The 20,767-nt window shown below is 38.1% G+C and overlaps 1 protein-coding gene across 1 annotated transcript in view; it reads right to left on the bottom strand.

Moving 5' to 3' along the window:
• Positions 1-20,767, bottom strand: part of LOC140239543 (solute carrier organic anion transporter family member 4A1-like) — a 180,901-nt gene that overhangs the window by 143,466 nt on the left and 16,668 nt on the right. The window contains exons 3-4 of the mRNA XM_072319377.1: positions 4,987-5,198; positions 1,361-1,501 (exon numbers count right to left, since the gene is read on the bottom strand). Coding sequence (XP_072175478.1) covers positions 1,361-1,501; positions 4,987-5,198 — 353 coding nt within the window. The remainder of the gene's footprint in view (positions 1-1,360; positions 1,502-4,986; positions 5,199-20,767) is intronic.

Genomic DNA, 20,767 nt, shown 5'->3' with positions numbered 1-20,767 from the left:
AAAATGTCAGTTTAATGAAGTAAGTGGCCATTGATTTGACTGAATTCACGATGGCTTATATGGAAATGCAAAACATTACTTCTTTTGTTTGATTTTTGTCAGTCAGGTACAACTGAGCCTTTGACAGAGACAGCATCTTTTAATCAGTGGGTCAACACAAGCTTGGTAGTTGGGAAGAAGTCGGTACCCAGTAAGTGTATTTACATGCTTTGTTCTGCAGCAGTAGACGGTGTATGTACAGAAAGCTGATTTGAGGTGATCTGTACTAATAGACCTGTAAGACTAATAAAAGCCGAGACAGTAGAATGGAACTAAAATTAACCATTAAAAAAATGCAGAGTGCTGCCATTTAGCAGAAGGTGGTTCTGGCCAAATGAAAAGCCGAGAAACAAGGTAGCTTAGTTCGAGCAGAGTTCAGGGCTAAGGGTCATCAAGGAAATTCAAACCTATATTATTCTGATAAAATGTTTTGTTCAAAATATAGACGACAACCCCATGGTGCTTAACGTTAACCTGCACGTCAAGGTATATTTAACTATGATACAACTTTACTGTGGTGTACATTAATGGTATGACATTAACCAAACAGTAGCTATCGCTTTTGGGGTGAACAATCTTTCAGGGCATCTACACACAATACAATGTACCTGCTCTACTGAACAGAAATGTGATTTAAACTTACAATGATACAGCCCCTGTAGTCCTGCCTCAATGCCATCATTGGCAGCACATGCACCTTTTGGACATTTGCTTTCTCTTGACTCAAAAGAAAGATTTCTGATAAAGACGGTGGGATTGCGTTTTGAAAGAATTATAACAAAGCTAATGTTATCCTTCCCTGAAAGTAACAAAATTCTGTTTCATTCCCGGAAATGTGTCTGCACACAATACCACAGGAATGCCAAATATGACCTAGAGAGAAAAAAAATGCATGATTGATTTGGATCTTTGGGACTGTAGGTCCCAATATGTTACCCCATGAGATGCCAAGGTGGACTACCTCAGCTGTCACGAACAACTTATATTCTACAACTATTTTAGTGCAATGTGACTTGCTTGTGTTACTTCTGCTGATGTCAAAAAGAAAATTTCTAATATGCACATCGTCTTAGATGTTAATGTTCTCCCTCCCGCCTTATTTCCTGTGAGTGGGTGAGATTAAGATCTGAATCATTCAAAAGATTTACATTTTTTGCTCCTCAGAATGATTCCTGCCAGGTGTGTCGAAAATGTGCTAGTGCATTTAAAGGTATAAGATACGAAAGTCACTTTCGTCCCTTGGAACCCCTCTAAAACAAGCTATCCTCTTATCCTGTACCACTTCTTTACATGAACAGTATACTACTTATTATGCACATACCCATGACTAGACCGAAATTCCTTGCTGAAAGGTTGTCATCCATGTACGTAACTCCAAGAGTAAAGAGCGGGGCGGCAGCGAGACTGTTGATGATTTGAGCCAAGATGAAAAGCCAGTAAAAGTTATCCTCCTTTCCAGCGGCTGGAAAAAATAGATAAAGTAAGATTGAAGTCTCACACAATAAAATTATCTAGCGATGTTCAAGTTAATATCAATTTGTTGGCAACACTCAGAAGCATTGCCAGTCATATCTTAAACGAAAGGAAAATATTTCCCAGTTGCAACATTAACATTTCAGACGAAGTGTTTGTCTTTCTGTTTGATATTTGACAGAAATTCATGAGTAATAATGCACTTTTTATGAGTTTTACTACTTTCCTTGTCCAAACGTCCAGCTCCAGTTCTAAGCATCATTTATTTCGTTTGTCCTTAAATGAGGAAAGAGTACTGATATTAAAAAAGAAAGCTTCCAATCCCCCCAAAATAAAATATACACTTGGCGGCATTGTTTATTTGGTCCCTATCTTCAAAATAACATTGATGAGATGGAACTAGGCTAGGATTGGTTCGTTTCCTGGCTATACTACTCAACAAAGTCAAATGTGGATAATTGGAATTGAGTCTTGCGGTTAACACAGCGACGGGTCAAGTTAAAGCGGATTGTTAATTTGTATGAATGAAGCAGATCGTTCTATTCTCGATCGATTGGCGAGATCATGGATAACGTACATTTGAAACCGGAGTGTTCATTATTTTAAAAGAGATCCAGGCGTAATCGCGCTCACCCGAGTATCGCTACTTAGCCTTCCATACATTCTTGCAGACTAATACTCAGGAAGAAGGCATGTGCTCATTTAAACAAATTACGATCCCGTCATTCCAGGGATACTAATTGCTAAATTAGGTGACAATATGCCATTGGTTTTCAAGAGGAAGCTAAAAATGTTAAGAGTTTACGCACGACGCCAAACGATGAATGATCGCAATAGCTCACTTGAGCCTTTGGTTCATGTGAGATAAACAACTGATATTTTTTTTCCAATCCAGTTAGAATTGCTAAACATTCAACACAAATTGAATTGTTTACAGAGGAAAAAGAATGCACGTGACAGTAATTCTAGCCAAACATACTTAATTTGATCATTTGCCATACTATCACATACATCATGTATATTGTACACGTATATATATGGGAATTACTATAAATTACATAAAAATGGTAAGGCTTTGGAAGGTATTGGAGGGACATTTATAAATGTTCAGAAAATATAAGTAACTACCTGTTCATACAATGAAGAACAGTGTAGTACTTAAAGATGAAAACACTGCGAATTGGCTAAAGAATAGTACGAACATTTGGGGCCATAGTTCACATAATTTTTCTTACCAGATGAATGACACTAAAGGCTCTCTTACATCCGGTCGTGCGTGGTACTACGAGTGGTTTGCGTGCCAAAAATGGGCCAAGTAGTGAGATGCACGCAAGTGGAAAGTACTTTTTTTGGTGGTCGCAAACACGACGCATAGCACGCAGCCTGAAAACTGGCCGGCCAGTTTTTCGCTACGACCTGGCTGCGACAATTAGCGCGCGTGGGGCACGCTCGGAGTACGCAAGACAAAAGTACTGAGTAAGTTCGATAGGCGTGCGTGTAACGCAGGCAAAACATGCAACAATTCCGGGGTATTTTCCCACGAAGGCGTACTTAGCACGCAAGAGGCTCTTACTTTCCACTTGCTTTCAATGTACGTGTTAACAAAAGGGGGGGGGTGAGCGCACTTCCTCCGTGCGTATTGCCTACTTCCAAAATGCGTGGTGAGTACTACTACCATACTTGTGAAGTACGTCACACTCAGACGACGAACGTGATCAGCACGATAGGTCAGAAGTACATGTTGAGACATGCTCAGGTGCATCGTGCTCCTATATAAAAGCTGATACGGACAGCGTGCTTTCAGTTCGCGTCGACATTTTCTGCAGTGAGTCCACATTTTGTGCACAATGGCTCCCAAGGGAAAATCAGGTAGCAGGAAGGGGAAGAAGAGCAGGGAAGAGGAATCACAAGAAAGAAGGAGAAGGGAAGAGAGGGAAAGAAAAGTAGCTGCAGAGGAGAGAGAAGGGGAAAGGGCTGAAGGAGAAGAAGAAGTCTCAGGTGTGGAGTCCGATGCAGAGAGCACCAAAAGTGCCACAGGCAAGCAGAACTTGTCTCGCTATGACTTCAACAGTGAGGAGGAGGCCAGACTTGTGGAGTTTTTGAGCAGCATGACGAGTTCTACAACAAGGGCAACTCCAAGTACAGCAACACTCAGTACAAGGGGAAGGTTCTGGACCAAATGGCCGCCCAAGAACCACGGCGCTGCGTAGCACAACGCATCAGCGCAGGGCTGATTCGTTCATTTCGTGACGTCATAATTTTGGTCACCAAAATTTCGCCGTCAGATCGGGTTCAGGTGGTCTGAAAAAGGTCTTAAAACACCATCTCTCCATCGTTCTAGAGACGTTTTCACCTTCTGAAAATTAATTATTCATATTCCTAGAGACTTAAGCTTTCCAGAAATATATAAATCACCTTGTTTATGAATATCGTCCTGTTTTTCTCGTACACCATACTTTAAGGAATTCAAATTCACGATAAGGCAAACATTTACAACATAAGGGCAGTATTTTTCGTTGTTATATTCTTCGTAGTTACACGTTTATTTGAATATGCAAATGTATCTTGAAATATGACTTTTGCCCTATAAAAGCTAGTATAGGGCCTAAAAACTCGTATAACTCCCCTTATTAAAATACATACATGCACATTATACACGACTTTAACGCTGCTACATCAGAAGAGTATACATGAATATCTCGAATACGGACAGAATTTGTGGGCGAAGCTTTTGACAACTAGCAAGACTACATCACTGGCGAACCCCTTGGGTGAAACAGGTCTACATCTGAGCCGATTGTGGCAATATGATATGGACACGGAGAAGGTAGGATTGGAATCAAAATGTAAATTCGAATGAAGACAAAATTTTCAGATATAGCAGTTCCTGTAATGTTATACGTTGATACTGTAAGGGGGTGATTTTGAATGTGGAAGACAAGATTATACGGACAATATAATTAATAGACTAAACTGAATAAATGAAGCTTCGAAATAAAAATGTAATTGCATAAAGTAATCCAATATATCACAAAGAAAAAAAAAAGAAAGGACCGTAGAAACGCATGGGAACTTCTCATGTTGATTGAATTTGAAATTTCAAAGTGCGAAGTTGTATTCCTATAAATGAAACTGAACGTCTTTCCAGCTGGCGCGAAATTGAATGCCAACTTTCAGTCGTTGAACTGAATGAATATCTCTCTAAATTGAATGAAATAAAAATCTATAAAGAATCACATGAAAGGAAATTGAATGCTGAAAGAATCAAAATGAACCAAAATCGCTTGAATTTGAAAGCCTTTTCATTAATTCGAATGCAAATCTGATGAAACTGGGCGGGAAAACTTATATTATACCTATACATATGAACTTGGATTAAGAAGTTTATGATGAAAGTTCTCCAAAATGAGAACATAATAGGTGAATATGCATCCTGATTTCCTGTCATTAATACATGACCTATCAAAATCTTACTGTTGTTTTCAGCTTCCTGACACGAGTTGGGTTGCGTCTCGTTCAAAGAGTCATTGTAGGTGGGGCAAATACCGTCGCTCACTGTCCCATACTCTTGGTATTGGTAGTTGTTGCTGAGGAAATGGGGCAGGGTGAATATGACCGACCCCATGGCAAGGAAGAGAGATCCAACGCCGACCCAGCGGGGCCTGTGGCGATTCTCCCCGATATATCTGACGTAAAAAATATTGCAAAATGTATATCATTTCAGTTAGTTAATAGTAATCTCCTAAGAGCACAGTCTTGAAATTATGGAGGCGTTCTATGATCCACAAAATTTCTAATACTATTTGTTGGTTGCACCCTGTCGAATTACAAATTATCAGCTTGCATGTAGAGAATTAAACAAGGCATCGTTCCCTAGAACTTTTCTAACATGAGAATCTAGTAACACTTTGCATTCATAATCCGATTCCTTTCATCACTTACTATTGAAACACTTGTAAATGATTCGAAAAAGTTTTAATATTGTAAATTATATTTCTTTGATAATCTATATTCAAAGATGCAATAATTGTTATCTCGAAGGTATTGAAGAAATTATCTTCTAAAACATTTTTTTTTTGTGTGTGTACATTTATACTTTTGCGGCTATAGTTTCATGTTCTTGCAATCATAATTGTGATCAGCTCGAGTTATCTATCAAAGTTACATATGAGTGCAGTTAGCATGTTTTTTTTTCTGGCTTAACTGTTGCTGATATCACATTCATTTACCACTAATTCTACAAACACACACAAAATAAATGGTTTGAAGAACTTAACGGAATCGAGATAGGAAGTGACATGGCCGGATCGCCTAAGATGGGTAATGAAATGAATTAATTCTGAGAATTTAATAATCAAGAAGCACGAAAAGTCTCGTCTCGCGGTCCTCTTTGAAAAACAGGGGAAAAAATATATTCCTGCCAATTGATGTTCTGGGTATCGCTCAGCAAATATTACAAACTCACCAATTTGATAGCAGGTCATAATGTGTACGCGAAAATAAATGATAGTCAGCCTTGAAAGTTGTGTAAGTATGGTTACCTCGTCCGACGACCATATTTAAGGACGAAACTGAAACGTATCACTTTGCCTTGTGCAAACGTTTGAGCCCGCTCATAAACATGTGTGTCCTCTTTACGTGCTAGGATGTTGTTTCTCGTACAGTAATTTTGAATATAATAGAACGATCGATACGTAGAAGACATATTTACAATTTATCTTTACAAGTACCAGCGTCCTCGCCAAAAAAAAAAAAAAAAAATGAAGTACACGTAGCGGAAAATTGTCAGATAGTTTGAAATATTTACGCATGGCTGTTCAAAAGTACACGTGGTCGGGTTGTCAGGGGAAGAAACGGCGCTCAGCACCAACATGCGTGTGCGCGAGAAGCATGCAAAGAGAAAGGGACAAAATTGGTGCGACGTGGCGCTATCGACGCTGCTTCATAGCGTTACAACTTCGTCGCCAATAAATTGAATTTTACTAAAAGTGTCCGAAATCATCCCTCCGTTTATAGCATCATTGTATATACTTATTACGCAACTAAAATGTATGGTTGTATCGCATTTAATCCTTTCGTTTATTATATTTTTTTTTTGTTGTTTCATGATAACGCCATTTTCAAGATATAATAGGGAACGAAAATGAAGAGGAAGAAGAAAAATAGTGAAAATCGCGAAGCCGCATTGCACTATCAACGTTGCATTTAGCTTAACTTTGCGTGACTGTGAAATGACTTTAGGTGTCCGGATATCTTTTTATGACATGATTGTCTATATCTATTACGTAAGTAAAGTATATGTTTGCATTCCATTTTATCCTTTCTTTGTGTTTTTGTTTTAATTTCAAGAATTACGCAATTTAGAAGAGAAAACAGCAAGTCAAAGATTAAAGGAAGAATATACCGGTGCTGCAGTGGAACTAATGGGAGCGGTATCGCACTATATCAACGCTGCGTTTAAGTAAACTTTGCGCCGCTGAAAGCGTGACTGAAAGTGTCCGAAATTATATTTTTTTTTATGCCAATGTAGTGGATACTTTTATTAAAGCGTGGGTTTGCATCGCTTTTTATACTTTCAATCTTTTGCGTTTCTGTGTTTTTATGTTTCAAAGATCACATTATTTAGAAAAAAATAAGCAAAGAAAAAAAAAAAGAAAACATTGGTACAACTAACGGAGCGGCATCGCACTACAACGGTGCAATTAGCTTAGCTTTGCGTCACTGAAAATGTGACTTAAAATCTTCGAAATTACTTTGTTTTTTTAATGACAAATAGTGGATACTTATCACTTAATAAGGTGTGGGTTTGCATCACATTTTACACTATCTATTGTGTTTCTTTTCCTTTTTGATTTCAAGGATTACACTGATTTAAAGAAAAAAAAAGAAAATATTGTGCAACTGTAACGTCATCCCGCTATCAAAGCTACAAGTACCTCAATCTTTACTTTGCGTCTCTGAAAACGTGACTTAAAATCTCCGAAATTATCTTTTCTCTAAACAGAATATTGTTGATACTTATCACGTATAATACAGCGCCGGTTTGCATCGCTTTTCATCCTTTATTTTTGCGTTTCTTTTTTTATTTCAAGTCTCGCAACATTAAGAGAAAATAAGAAAAGAAGGAAGTAAAAAAAAATGAAAAGGAAGAAAATACTGGTGCAACTATAGTTGCACCAATATTTTCTTCCTTTTCCCTTTTTTTTTTTTTTACTTTCAGAGCTGCGTTTATAGCTGAACTTTGCGTCGCTGAAAATGTTACTTTCATACGGTGTCCGAAATTATATTTTCTTTTATGACATAATTGTTGTTATTCATCATGTAACTAAAGTGAAGGTTTGCATCGCACTATTTCCTTTCGTCTGATTTTTGTCTTCTTAAAAAATCACAAAATCACACAAAAAAATATGACGTAAAAGAAAAAAAAATAGTGAAATTATCGTAACGAAGCGGCATCCATGCTGTATCAACGCTTCATTTAGTTTAACTTTACGTCTCTGTAAAGTGATTTAAAGTGTCCGAAATTATCTTTTCTTTTATGACATGATTGTTGGTATTTATTACGTAACTACTAACATCGTATGTTTGCATCGCATTTAGAGGGGCCTATAAATTCTTTTGCGTTTTTTTTTTTGTATCAGGAACCGCACAAATTTAGAAGAACAAATAACTGCAAGAGAAAAGATTAAAAGAAGAATGTATTAGTGGAACGAACTGAGAGCAGTTAGCGGCATCGCACAGTCAACGCTTTGTGTCGCTGAAAATATGACTTAAAAGTCTCCGAATTTATCTCTATACTTTTATGACAATATTGTGGATACTTATTACTCGATAAAGTGCGGGTTTGCATTGCTTTTTATGCTTTCTTTTGCGTTTTTTTTTTTATTTATAGGATTACATTGATTTGAAGAAAAAAAGAAAAACAAAGCGGCATCCTGCTATCAAAGCTGCGTTTAGTTTTACTTTGGGTCGCTGAAATTGTGACTTTGAGTCTTTGCTATTTTTTTTTAATATCAAGAATCCCGCAATTAAGAAGAAAAAAAAAGGCAAGAAAAAGATTGAAAAGAAGAAAGTATTGGTGGAACGAACTGAGCGCAGAGTCAGCGGCATAGCACTATCAACGATTTGTGTCATGTGATTGTGACTTAAGTGTCCGAAATTATCTTTCCGTTTATAATTGTTGATACTTATTAGGTAATAATGTGTAGATTTACATCACATTCTATCCTTTCGTTATTTTCCACATATACTTCAAAGATCACGTAATTAAGAAGAATATGGAAAGAAAAGGAAGAAGAGGCACATGAAAAAATAGAAATGTCGCTATGTGACTGGTATGCCTCCGCCATAATGCATGGTTCTCCTAATAGTTCTATAGTTTAATGTCTTGACAATGTGTGATGACAGTTTCACATAATTGGCAAGATATTAAAATGGCAGGTTTGTCACAAATGTGTTGAACGTTCACTTTCCTTGAACTAGGTTTAATTTAATACTGTTATGAGTGCAGGTATTTGAGGATTTTTACTTGACTTTTGACTTTTTCATAAGTTTAAGGAAGAAGTGAAATTTAGCACTTTCACTTGACCTTTAACCTCATGGCAAAAAAATTCCACGGGAATCTCTGTTGGGTAATACATGCATACACTAAGTTTCAAGAAAAATCCTGCAGGCATTGCATAGATAAGAAGGAAACAGTAAAAATTTTGAGTTGACCTTGACCTTTGATTCCCCCTGACCTTTGACCCATGACCCCCTACATTACCCAGATAATCACTGCCAGTCAGTGCATGCATAATGGTATGTACTAACTGCCATGAAGATACCTTGAACCATTTTGTGAGATATGGAGAAAAAAGTGAAATTTTAACATTTTCACTTGACCTTTGACCTCACGACCCGAAACTCTCTCCGGAGAATCTTTATTTAGTAGTTCATGTATACACAGAGTTTCAAGAAAATACCTTCAGGAAATTGCATAGATACGGGGAAATAGTGAAATTTTGTGCATTTGACCTTTGACCTGGTAGGCACAACTTCGCCCACTCATACATATACATGCCAAGTTTCGTTAGGATACCTCAAACTTTTTTTTTATTTTTTTTTTTTTTTTAGTTACGCTGTCCACAAAATTGATTACGGACGGCCAATGACGAACGGACGGATAGACGCACAACCCGAAAACATAATGCCTCTGGCGACACTTCTTGGCGGAAGCATAAGAATAGTGCAACTGTAAACGAAGCGGAATCCGCAACTATCAACGCTGCACATGCGTCAAATGTGAAATGTGAATAATATATTTTCTTTAATGACATAATACTGATTGTTGATACTTATCACGTAACTAAAGTGTAGATTTGTATCGCATTCTATCCTTTCGTTTGATTTTTCTAAACCCTAAAGATCACGCTATCTAGAAGAAAAAAAAAGAAAAAGAGGAAGAAAAAGAAAATAATGTTATACAAATGGAGCGGCGTCGCACTATCAACGCATTTGCGCTTAGCTTATCATTGCGTCGCTGAAAGGGAAAGAAAACAACAAGAGATAAACTTGTCGTCATGGAAAGAAAATGAAGAAAAGAAAGGAGGAAAAAATGGTGCGACTATTACGAAACAACATCGCACTATTGACGCTGCATTTGGATTAATTGCGAAATTTGACGTATGAAGTCTATGAAATAGCTTTTCGTCGGATGCATTGTTGATATACTTATCGCGTAAATAACTACACGCATTGCACACACTTCACTTGATCAAGCAAAATATCTGCGCACTTTAGGCCAAATATAAATTGAAACCGGGAGGTGGGAGGTAGGAAGATTCTCTTCCCTCCTCTCTGATTACATCCACAAACATAACCTTATATAACCCTATATGTACTTAATCCTAATCCTCCCATCAAACTAAACCTATAGGCCCGAATTCATGAAGGTGGTACAAATGAAACCATGGTTTAAACGATGGACCAAAACCATGGAGTGGAGCGCCAAGTGTCGCACAAAATATTTCGTTACGAAATTGGTCATTTCGTCAACAAAATTACTGTTTCGTTAACGAAATTATCATTTCGTGGACGAAATGTTCATTTAGTTACAAAATGTCATTTCGTGGACGAAATGTTCATTTAGTTACAAAATGTCATTTCGTTACAAAATAATCATTTCGTAACGAAATATTCCATGCGACACTTGGCGCTCCATGGTTTTTGTCCATGGTTTAAACCATGGTTTCACTTGTACCACCTTCGTGAATTCGGGCCATAAAGTCCTATCACAACCATAACCAAAAGTCCTTGGAATGAAGATTGGAGCAATTGCAGCAAGAGTAAATGACGCGTCACGTAGAAGAGGAAAAAGGAAAAAAAATGTGCAACTATGTAGCGATTATATGATTATAGCGATTGCAGTTGTGTGAAGTAAAAATTCATCAAAGCTCTGGTGCATATTTTGGGGTGGAACATTAAAGGACAAGCTCACCTTCATTAACATAAGGATTGAGAGAATGTAGCAATATTAGTAGAACTCATCATTGAAAGTTTGAGGAAAATCGGACAATCCGTTCAAAAGTTATGAATTTTTGAAGTTTTTGTGCAGTCACCGCTGGATGAGAAGACTACTGCAGTCTATGATGTCACATGCGTACAATAATATAAGGAAAATATAAAGAGAATTTCACAAAATTTCATCTTTTGAAAAAAGTACACACTCCCTTGACTTGTTACTGACATATGTTATGGGTAATATTATTCCCATTGTCTTTAGAAAGAGGCAAGTCAAGTGCTCTTTTATTATGCGAAAAAGGTGAAAATATGTTGAATTATCTTTACATTTTCTTTACACTGTTGTACTCATATGACATCACGAACCTTAGTAGTCTCCTCATCCAGCGGTTCCAACACAAAAATTTTAAAAATTCATAACCTTTGTGTCGATTGTCCAATTTTCCTCAAACTTTCACTGATGTGTTCTACTAATATTGCTGCACTCTCTCAATCCTTATGTTTATGAAGGTGAACTTGTCCTTTAAGAAATTTTTCAATCAAATGAGTAAGAAGATACGTCGGTGCAAAAATAAAGGAAATCTTTAATTGTTGCGTGATTTATGTTCACGTGTTGATATGCACTGCAAGTGAAAAGCGCTCGCACTTTGTTTCCCGTGTACCGTGGAAACTCGATATAGATGGTCTAGATCTAGGCCTAAAGAGTCTGATACAACAAAAAAACTTCATATAACAAACTATTTTATCTCGTACCAATGAATTCATTTCTTTTGTTTTATATTGTTTATTGACGACTGATATCAAGAAAAAATTGTCTTGGTCCCAAGGATCTCGTCATACCGAGTTTCCACTGTATTCATTTTCGCGTGGCGGTCGGTACTGCGAACTTCGGCTACGGCGTACCTTACTGTTTCATTTCTTTCGTTTCTCATACCTTTCATTTAGTACGATTTCTTTCGTTTAATATCACTTTATTCGTTCCCTTTACATTTCAAAGTAATTCTTTCAAGTGTCTCACAATGTACATCCATTTTCGTGATTTAATCGCTTTGCTGCAGTATTTTCGAAGGAAGTTTGATCCCAGTCATTTCGGTGTGCTGTGTGTTATCTTTTGTAGTGTTTTTGTTGTTGTCGGGGAGGTTGTTGGTATTTTGTGATTTGTTTGCTTACGTGTCTATCTTGAGTGATGATGGTGGTTGTGATTCCAAATGTTAATAGGAAAAGGACAAAATCGTCGCCGGTCACACGAACCGACGAATCCCTCAGGTTTGCGTAAGAATGACAATTCGAGAAAATCGCGTTTGAAGTTAACCCATTTTTGACTTTTGGTTGCTACACTTTCATGTCTATAATTTCCAATTATTTTTGTACTACATCAGGCTTCAATTCTTCCTCTAACTTGTGAAGTTTTTATCGAATTGTATTGTTAACAAATAAGCGGGAAATCGTCAAAGAGCTGCATGTATTTTCGGTCTGCAAAGAACGTTGTCATTTTCCATGTGTGTCCATGTACATGTACATTGAGCGTTGTTATTGTCAACGCATGTATTACATAGTACGCGCACTGTGCGCGCGGTCAATGAACTGTTGAATCTCAAAAACTACACGCAAGTCAATGCGCACTGATTCGTCGGTTCGGTGACCGCGCGTACTAGTTTTCTAGTACGCGCGGTCACCGAACCGTCGAATCGCCTGATTGTTTAACACACGCGTCTATTGGGAAAACAAATAATTTTCACAAATGGAATTACATGCTTCTATAAAAGTGATAACTACGTAAAAATTACACCGAATTACACACTGAGAATGTCAGAATATGTAGTATGGAATGTCTACTATCGAAATGATTGAAAATCTCAAAATCGAAAATTTGACCCAAAATCGAGTGATTCGTCGGTTCGTGTGACCGGCGACGAAATGATCCTGCGTGATGGTGATGATAATTACCGATGCTGGTGTAAAAGAGAGCTTGCTGTGAATGCTGAGTATACGTGTTCAGTCCTTCGTCTCATTCCATGTCTCCCTCTTTTACTCTTCCTTCCCCTCCCGTGAATGATGAAAAAAAGAAATACATCTAACATTTAGTTACATTTCTTCCATCTAGTTATGGTCTTTCTCTTGCACATAATTCACGAGCGACATGCATCGCTCACGCGTCCTGCTGCACGTAAACACGTAGAGCAGTCTCAATCCCACCTTGCGCGCCCGGTGCGCGCGTCTCGCCCGCCCGCCGCCCGCCCGTCAAGCCAGGAAGGGCAAGCAACCGAGCGCTGGAACAGCGTCTGTGTGTAATGGCCAATCGCAATGCATATCATGCCTAAGAATATGCAAGGAAAACATAACGGTGATATCTGACGTGTGGAGGCCTACGTAGAGCTAGTTTGTCAATAGATATTATAAAATCGGTTCAAGAATGTAGCAAATTGGAAGCGCTGAAATGAGTCACGTGTGCGTGTATTAATTTCTCACTAACATGCACGGCCTGACGTCACAATGTTTACACTAGCAGTGCGCACTCAATCAGTTGTTACAAGTGCGTCGCGCGCTACGCGCTGTCAATCCTGTAAACAACTTCTAGTTCGCGGGCTGCCGGCCGGCCTTTCTTGTGTGCATAACATGTGTGGCGTACGTATACTCTTATACGTACACTACTTATATGTGCGGGATTTCCGAGTGCGACGTGCGTAAATGTTTGGGACGAACATCTTCGGACATCTTGACTTTTGAGCGAGTGCTACATGTTATTGACCCACAAAGGTATTGACCCACAAAGGTACGTGAAAAATGCTGTTAGTTTTCAACACATTTTATAAAACAAATGATGCACAGGATTATTTCGTGGCGTTAGTGGAGATGCAGCTCACTCTCGAATATTTACAATGTAGTGCAACATGCACTCGGCTTCGCCTCGTGCATGTTTCACAATTGTAAATACCCTCGAGTGCGCTACATCTCCACTAACGCACTCTATCCTGTGCATCATTTGTATACTAATTGTTTAGTATACAAAAAGTAAAGAGTTTGGTAATAATAGCGCACGTAATGTAGTGGCGAGTACAATTAGATCTAAATATAACGTTAGTACAGTGTACTAGGTCTAGAATTTCCATATGTAGCCTCGTGATCTATTCCTTACGACGTTTTGACGTTTTCTGTTGCAAACATGTTAGCAGCGGCTGTAGCGAGCGCTGCTGCAGCATTAAAGCAGCGCACTACTCGTCCGTTGCAAACAACCCTCAATGAACATTCGTTTTGTTTTCCTTTATGTATTGTATTGTTTTTAAGCAGACAGTGCCGGAAACCAGCCTCGTCCTGTGCTTTTTAAGTTTTAACTGAATAATAAGTCATGGTGATCAGCTTTAGTTATAAATCGGTTATAAGTCTCTTCGTAGAACGGAAATGCACAGTCGATTGAAAGTTAGAGATTATTTTAAATTGATCGGAGATACCAGTGATTTTACATTCAGTGATAACTCTATCTTGAAGAAGCAGGGCCCAGTACGTTTAACTGCAATCATAAAATACAGACTTTCCCTCGAGCAGGAGGGGGAATAGGGCTTATCCCCTCCCACATCCTCCTGCTTTGTCTCCTTCCACAGACTTTCTACACTTCTCTGATTGACAAATTTCCAGATATTCCAACAAAAGCGTACGCCAGATCGTTGGATTTCAGTTCAAAAAATGAAAAAGCTCCCTCAAATATTGGAGAGGTATTTTGCCACCTTCCCATCGCTTGATATCCTCTATAGACTCATCCTAGTACACTTTAGGGAATGACAATTTCCGAGTTTTCCAAAAAAAAAGTGTAGGCCTACTTCAGATTTCTTTCTTTCAATTCTAAAAATGCCGAAGCTCCGTCGAGTGGGAGGGGGCATCCCCTTCCCCTCCCACATCCTCCCTTTCTACCCCATTAGAACTTGTACATACACAGTGATGATGTACACGCGGAATAAGAGCTAAATTCCGTGATTTAGCTATTAACACGTCTCTGAAAAAGCCCTATTTATTAAATGGAAATGAATTAATAAGTATTTCACCAAAAATTTGCACCAGATCGCTGCATTTCAGGTCTTTAAATGCAAAATCACCATCGTGTGGCAGGAGAAATACCCCTCTCCTACGCTCTCGTTTTCTTTTTTTTTTTTCTGTTTGATTGCTTAACAGACAGGGTTCATGATTTTCATTGTAAGAATTAATACAAGAAATTTGTTTAAAAATTAATGATAAAATTTTTATAGGCAAATTATTTTTCAATAATAATCTACATCAAAATACTTCTATCTTAATTAAACCAGTGGGACTGTTTCAAGTCGATAAAACACGCAAAAGCATGCACCAAATTGCACCATTTACAACATCAAAATTCAGAAAGGGAGGAAACACCACCCTTCTACACCCCCGCCTCGCTGGGGCTCGGTCGCTTCGCTCCCTCGCATACTAACCGCCCCTCCCCCAAGATCAAATCCTGGCTACGCCACGGCGCTACCACATCTTTTAAAAAAATGTGGAAATGTGGGGAAGCTTAAAGGGTTGCCTGTTGGATCTGGTCTATGACGGTCGAAGAGCCAAGAGAGCTGGTATGATTGAATTACCATTTCAAGTCCCGCACGCGGATACCACACTCTTGTGATCTCTACGACTACGGAGGATGGATGTCCTGAAAGTAGACCTTAAGGGAGTCTGGAGAGACTGATTCTTCGCCAGAGAGATGGTCTCGAGGACCAGGATAGTTCATGAGTTTTCCCTGTACAAAAGACCAGATCTACAGGTAGAGCATGGATAGAGCTGCGAGGTTAACAAGAGTCGATCTCTATGACAAGCACTGCCGTGAGCGTCTCATGACATGGAAGGAAGGAATTAGTGGGACGTGAGAAACGTTCACCTGATGCTGAGTAAACTACCGACCAATACTGTGGGAAACACTGACAAGTGGGGAGTCCATTGCAAGGGAAGGTAGTTCCTTCCTGTGTAACAAGCTTGCTATCAGTTATCGTTCCCCTGGGATGTTAGAGGTATACGCAAAGTGGAAATTAGGCAACACCAGTCTAATATGTAAGGGTAAGATGACAGATTCCAGCCCGAAAGGTGCTGAGGGAAGGAGCTACCAACCTTGCTTAATGCCTAAGGAGAGATGGAGAGATAGAGGGAGAAGGGGAGCTCCAGAAGTGCTTGCCTCGGAGCAGAACTCTCGAGATGACCATGTTAAACAAAAAAAAAACAAAAAACAAACAAACAAACAAACAAACAAACAAACAAAAAAAGGGCCTGATCTGCTGGGACTTGGAGGTACTGTTAAAACAGAAACTAATTTCGCGAGGAGCCAAGATTCCCCATGTCCCGATGGTAAAATGCACGTAAAAGCTTTTGTCTACATAAAGCACCAAATGCCAATGGCAATTCGCGGAAGTGATTTTTCGATGTATCTGTCACCGGTGTCTTATCTGCCGTGAATAGGTTACTGAGGACATGTGTTTTATTCAGCTTACTTTTCCCCGATTTTTTTCACTTCTTCCATACTCTGCCCAGAATTCGTCAGTCGATTTAAAGATTGGCAGTACTTTAACCATTCATATTTTCATTCTCTTTTATCTTTCTGAGCGATCGCTTTCTTATTCTTTATATCTTACCAAATCTTCTACCTAGTAATGACTTCCTACTTTTCGTTTTTTATCTCTTTCTCTCCCTGATCGCCTGTTCACATTTCTCTGTCAACCATGGCGCTGGATCCTTTCCTCTTCTACTACATGTATATCCCTTCTTCAGAGAATCTTCTCTACCTTATTAATCAGTCATCAAATCTTGTTGATTCTAATGTATTCAAATTCAAATATCAGATTTTTTTTTCTTTGTATAAATTCTAATCAATATTTTTGAATGACCATACCTTTCGTTGGTCCCTGTACCATTTTCTGTGATCGAATAACTTTGATATGGGTAGGGAATCCCATTTGCATGCCTTAAATGAAGAGTTGAATAAACACAGTGGTATGTTGAAGAGAGTTTTAGAAACTCCCATAAAGTATTGAAAGTGGAAGGTAACATTTAGTACATTTTTATTGACCGTTAGATTTTGAATTGAATTATTTTCGGGGCTCACCGTAAATTCCAGTACATTACTAGGCTACCTTTGCAGACCCATGCACTGCATGTGTGTCCATCATGTATATTTTGTGAATAAAGTTCATCAAAACTTACAAACACTTCTATATGCATTCTTGCCACACACTATATGTTATTACATCAGCTCTTATAGTTTTAGATTTGTGTTTATAGATAAAAAATACAGAAGACTGCAACAAAAAGGCTTAAGTGTGGCTGACACACAGAACTACTGAGTAGTTGGGTTTTGTGTATTATTCAAATTGTAGATAACTGTTGACTTCCAAATTTCTAAGTAGTGGCCTAAACAAGTCCCCTGAGGTTCATAAACGTTTTGCTGCATTTTGGGAGTTCTGTAAAAGGTATCCCCTACCTTTAAAATCAAGTGGTCACTCCCAAAATTTACATCCAAAACCTCCCAATCTAATTTGAATGCAATCTTTTATGAAGCTTAAACGTGACCATAGACCAGTGTGTGGATGAAATCGAGATGGAGATCCATTATTTAATAAAACAAAATTATGCTTTTCGAGAAATTTGACCACCACTCTTCCATTACTGTCACCTTTTTTCCACCCCCGGAACGCTGTGGGCAATAAAGTCCCCAAACAATATAAAACCATGGGTGCACATCACGAGACTGACAGCCACGAGTCATACAGCCAACGAGCCATACAGCTCACAAGTCATACAGCCCACAAGTTATACAGCCCACGAGTACGACACTGAGTAAATAAAGCCACGAGTTCGACACTACGCTCAAAAAACTCACGAGACCGACACTATAGTAAACAAAATTCAGTAAAAGTGCGCATCAGATCTTTCCACATTAATTTTCAAAATGCCATAACACCCCGGTTTCCTTTTCCGCAAAACATATATATAAATAGTGAGAAAAAAATTAAATGATGTGGACATTCAGATCAACCAACTAGAAAAATACCCAGCTGTGAAATGAAGTTTTAATACAAGAAAATATTTCACAAAATGGTCAATGTTGCACTGCACACCTGCTTTACATGATCTGGACGGGAGTAGTCATCTGCAAAAGTGTAGTATGAAAATATTGTTATCGTCTATTAAGGTAGCGTTAAAAATTCGGAAAAGGATGATGCATCCATGAAAACAACTCAGTATTCTATTTCATGAAAAAAATGTACCGTTTTGAGAAGAATGATTCTACAAACACAAGCCACAGATCGAGGTGAATCGCTGCGAAATAAAACATTTTCATGAGTTGAATATCATACATTATAGCTGCACAGAAAATTACAAATTGAACTCTGAAACGTAGGATATCTATTAAGGCCTCCTTAACTAGTGAAGCAAGAAAGAAAAGGGGGAAAAACTTACATCGTGTCCATTTTCTAGCTAGAAATTGGGAAAGCCTATTAAAAATAGCACGATGGCATTATCAAAGGTCTAAAATTAAACCATACATCGTTCTTGTCCTCTTTAATTCATTTTCTTCTTTTTTTTTTTTTTGGGGGGGGGGTGGTCCCATGAAGAGTACAATTTTATTTTTCAAAAATAATCGGTATCAATGTCGCTCCCGGTAGCGTGATAGAACTGCCCCCTAAAAGCTACACGTGTAGAAATTTACTTGATCGCAGGTGTCGTTGATATGTAGATGGTGCTATTCAGTTAGTTACAATCTCTCGCTCAATAGCGTGACGAGATTGCCAGCATGTAATTTCCCCTTCATGGAACACCCTGTACAGGTACATACTTATTTAATTAATACGTAATTGACATGTAGATGGCACTGTTCATCCTGTCGGTCTCGTGAGCCATCGTGTCGGTCTCGTGGGCTTTCTTTGCCCAGTGTTGTCTCGTGGGCTTTCTTTGTCTATATTGTGTTGGTCTCGTGGCCTTTCTTTGTCTAGTGTCGGTCTCGTGAGCCTTTTCTGCGTAATGTCGAACTCATTGGCTGTATGACTCATGGACATATTTTTGTATGTCGGTCTCGTGGGATGACCCCAGTGTCGGTCTCGTCAGCCCTTTCTGCGTAGTGTCGAACTCATTGGCTGTATGACTCATGGACATATTTTTGTATGTCGGTCTCGTGGGATGACCCCAAATCCATATGTCAGTTGTTTATCATATCTTCCAATTTACACATATCTAACTTTCTACACGGATTATGATAAGTTATGATTGAGGCTGTCCTTTTGAAAGGAAAATATATTCATTTGCAGATACTCTTTCGAAGACGGGGTGTGTATCTGTTTAAAAGTAATGGATTTAGGATTATTTCATATTTTTTTGCCGATGATACTATTTCTAATTTCCATGAGGGCTTTGAAACGTTGATTTACATTTCACACAAGGAAACAGATAAAGTTTTTCATTGGTTTACATGTAATAGATTGTACTTAATTGTTTGCAAAACAAACCTTATGCGTTTTAAACATGCTTTTTTTACAAGTTGATAAAAATACTGGATGGCTTTAATTGAAGTAAAATCCACCAAATCTTTAGGAATTACGTTTCTAATTTAACGTGGACTGATCACATTCACAATATTCATACATCTATTTAAAAAAACAAACAATTGAATGGGAATCTTGTACCGACTGAAAAACCTCATATCTCAACATTCTGCAATATTGCATCTTGGAACTGTGGCTCAACTAAAATAAATCAAATTTCTAATCTTCAGAAAAGCATTATGCAATGAATCACTCATTCAAAAATACAAGTGTAAAAGTCTTCACTGCAAACTCTGTAGTTCATTCATACCCAATCGTCTCATAATCATCTTGAAATCCTTAGAATCATCATAGCCCAAAAATCATTAAAACATCATGGGCCAGATGTTTGGAATTCTCTTCCTCTAAATGTAAAACAGTGTATCGTTTTGAATACTTTTAAAAGAGATTTGAAAGACATTCTCATACTTCAATATTCTCCCGATACATGAATGAATTCTTACCATAGGTTCTCATTTATTTTTCACGAGTTTATTAAAGTGATGGTATACAATATGTTTCCCACATTACATTAACATGCATGGTATTGAACATACTTTTACAGATCAACATCACCACAGCCTAACGCACACTTCACAGCACTGCACACCCTCTGCACTGCTGTTCACCCAGTGAACGACGATTGTCATTTATTTCAAGTTGTAAGTTTACATCGGGTCATCTTCTTAGTCAATCTCTACTTATGAAGGTGGGTTACTGCATTTCCAACTTTATACATATATATTTTCTCTCTTAAAATTTGATTCGAGGTGTTCCCTTTTGTTAAGTGTACCTTCAATTTGACATTGCCTCATATTTTCCTCTTTGTTTATTTTCTTTTATACGATTGTACTCAATAATAATAATAATGATAAGAGTATTTATAATGTCCTTTATCACTCAGTCCGAGTGCTCAAAGTGCATGAAAAATCTCTCGCACAGCATAAAAAAGAGATAGAAAGAGAGAAAAAAGGAAAGAAGGAATCATGATCATTGACTAATTATGTGCTATATGAAATAGGTGTTTCCAGCGCTGTTTTAAAAGAATCAATGGAGGAGATAGTACGAATGTGTAATGGAAACTTGTTTCAGAGAGAGGATCGCACGTGATCAAAAGTCCTGTCACCCCACGTGTTTTTTTTTTTTTTTTTTTTTTTACAAGAACGGAGTGATCTTGCGAGAGT

This window comes from Diadema setosum, chromosome 16 (genome assembly GCF_964275005.1).
Source record: "Diadema setosum chromosome 16, eeDiaSeto1, whole genome shotgun sequence".
In the NCBI taxonomy this organism is placed as follows: Eukaryota; Metazoa; Echinodermata; class Echinoidea; order Diadematoida; family Diadematidae; genus Diadema; species Diadema setosum.
This window is presented reverse-complemented; position numbering and strand designations above follow the sequence as displayed.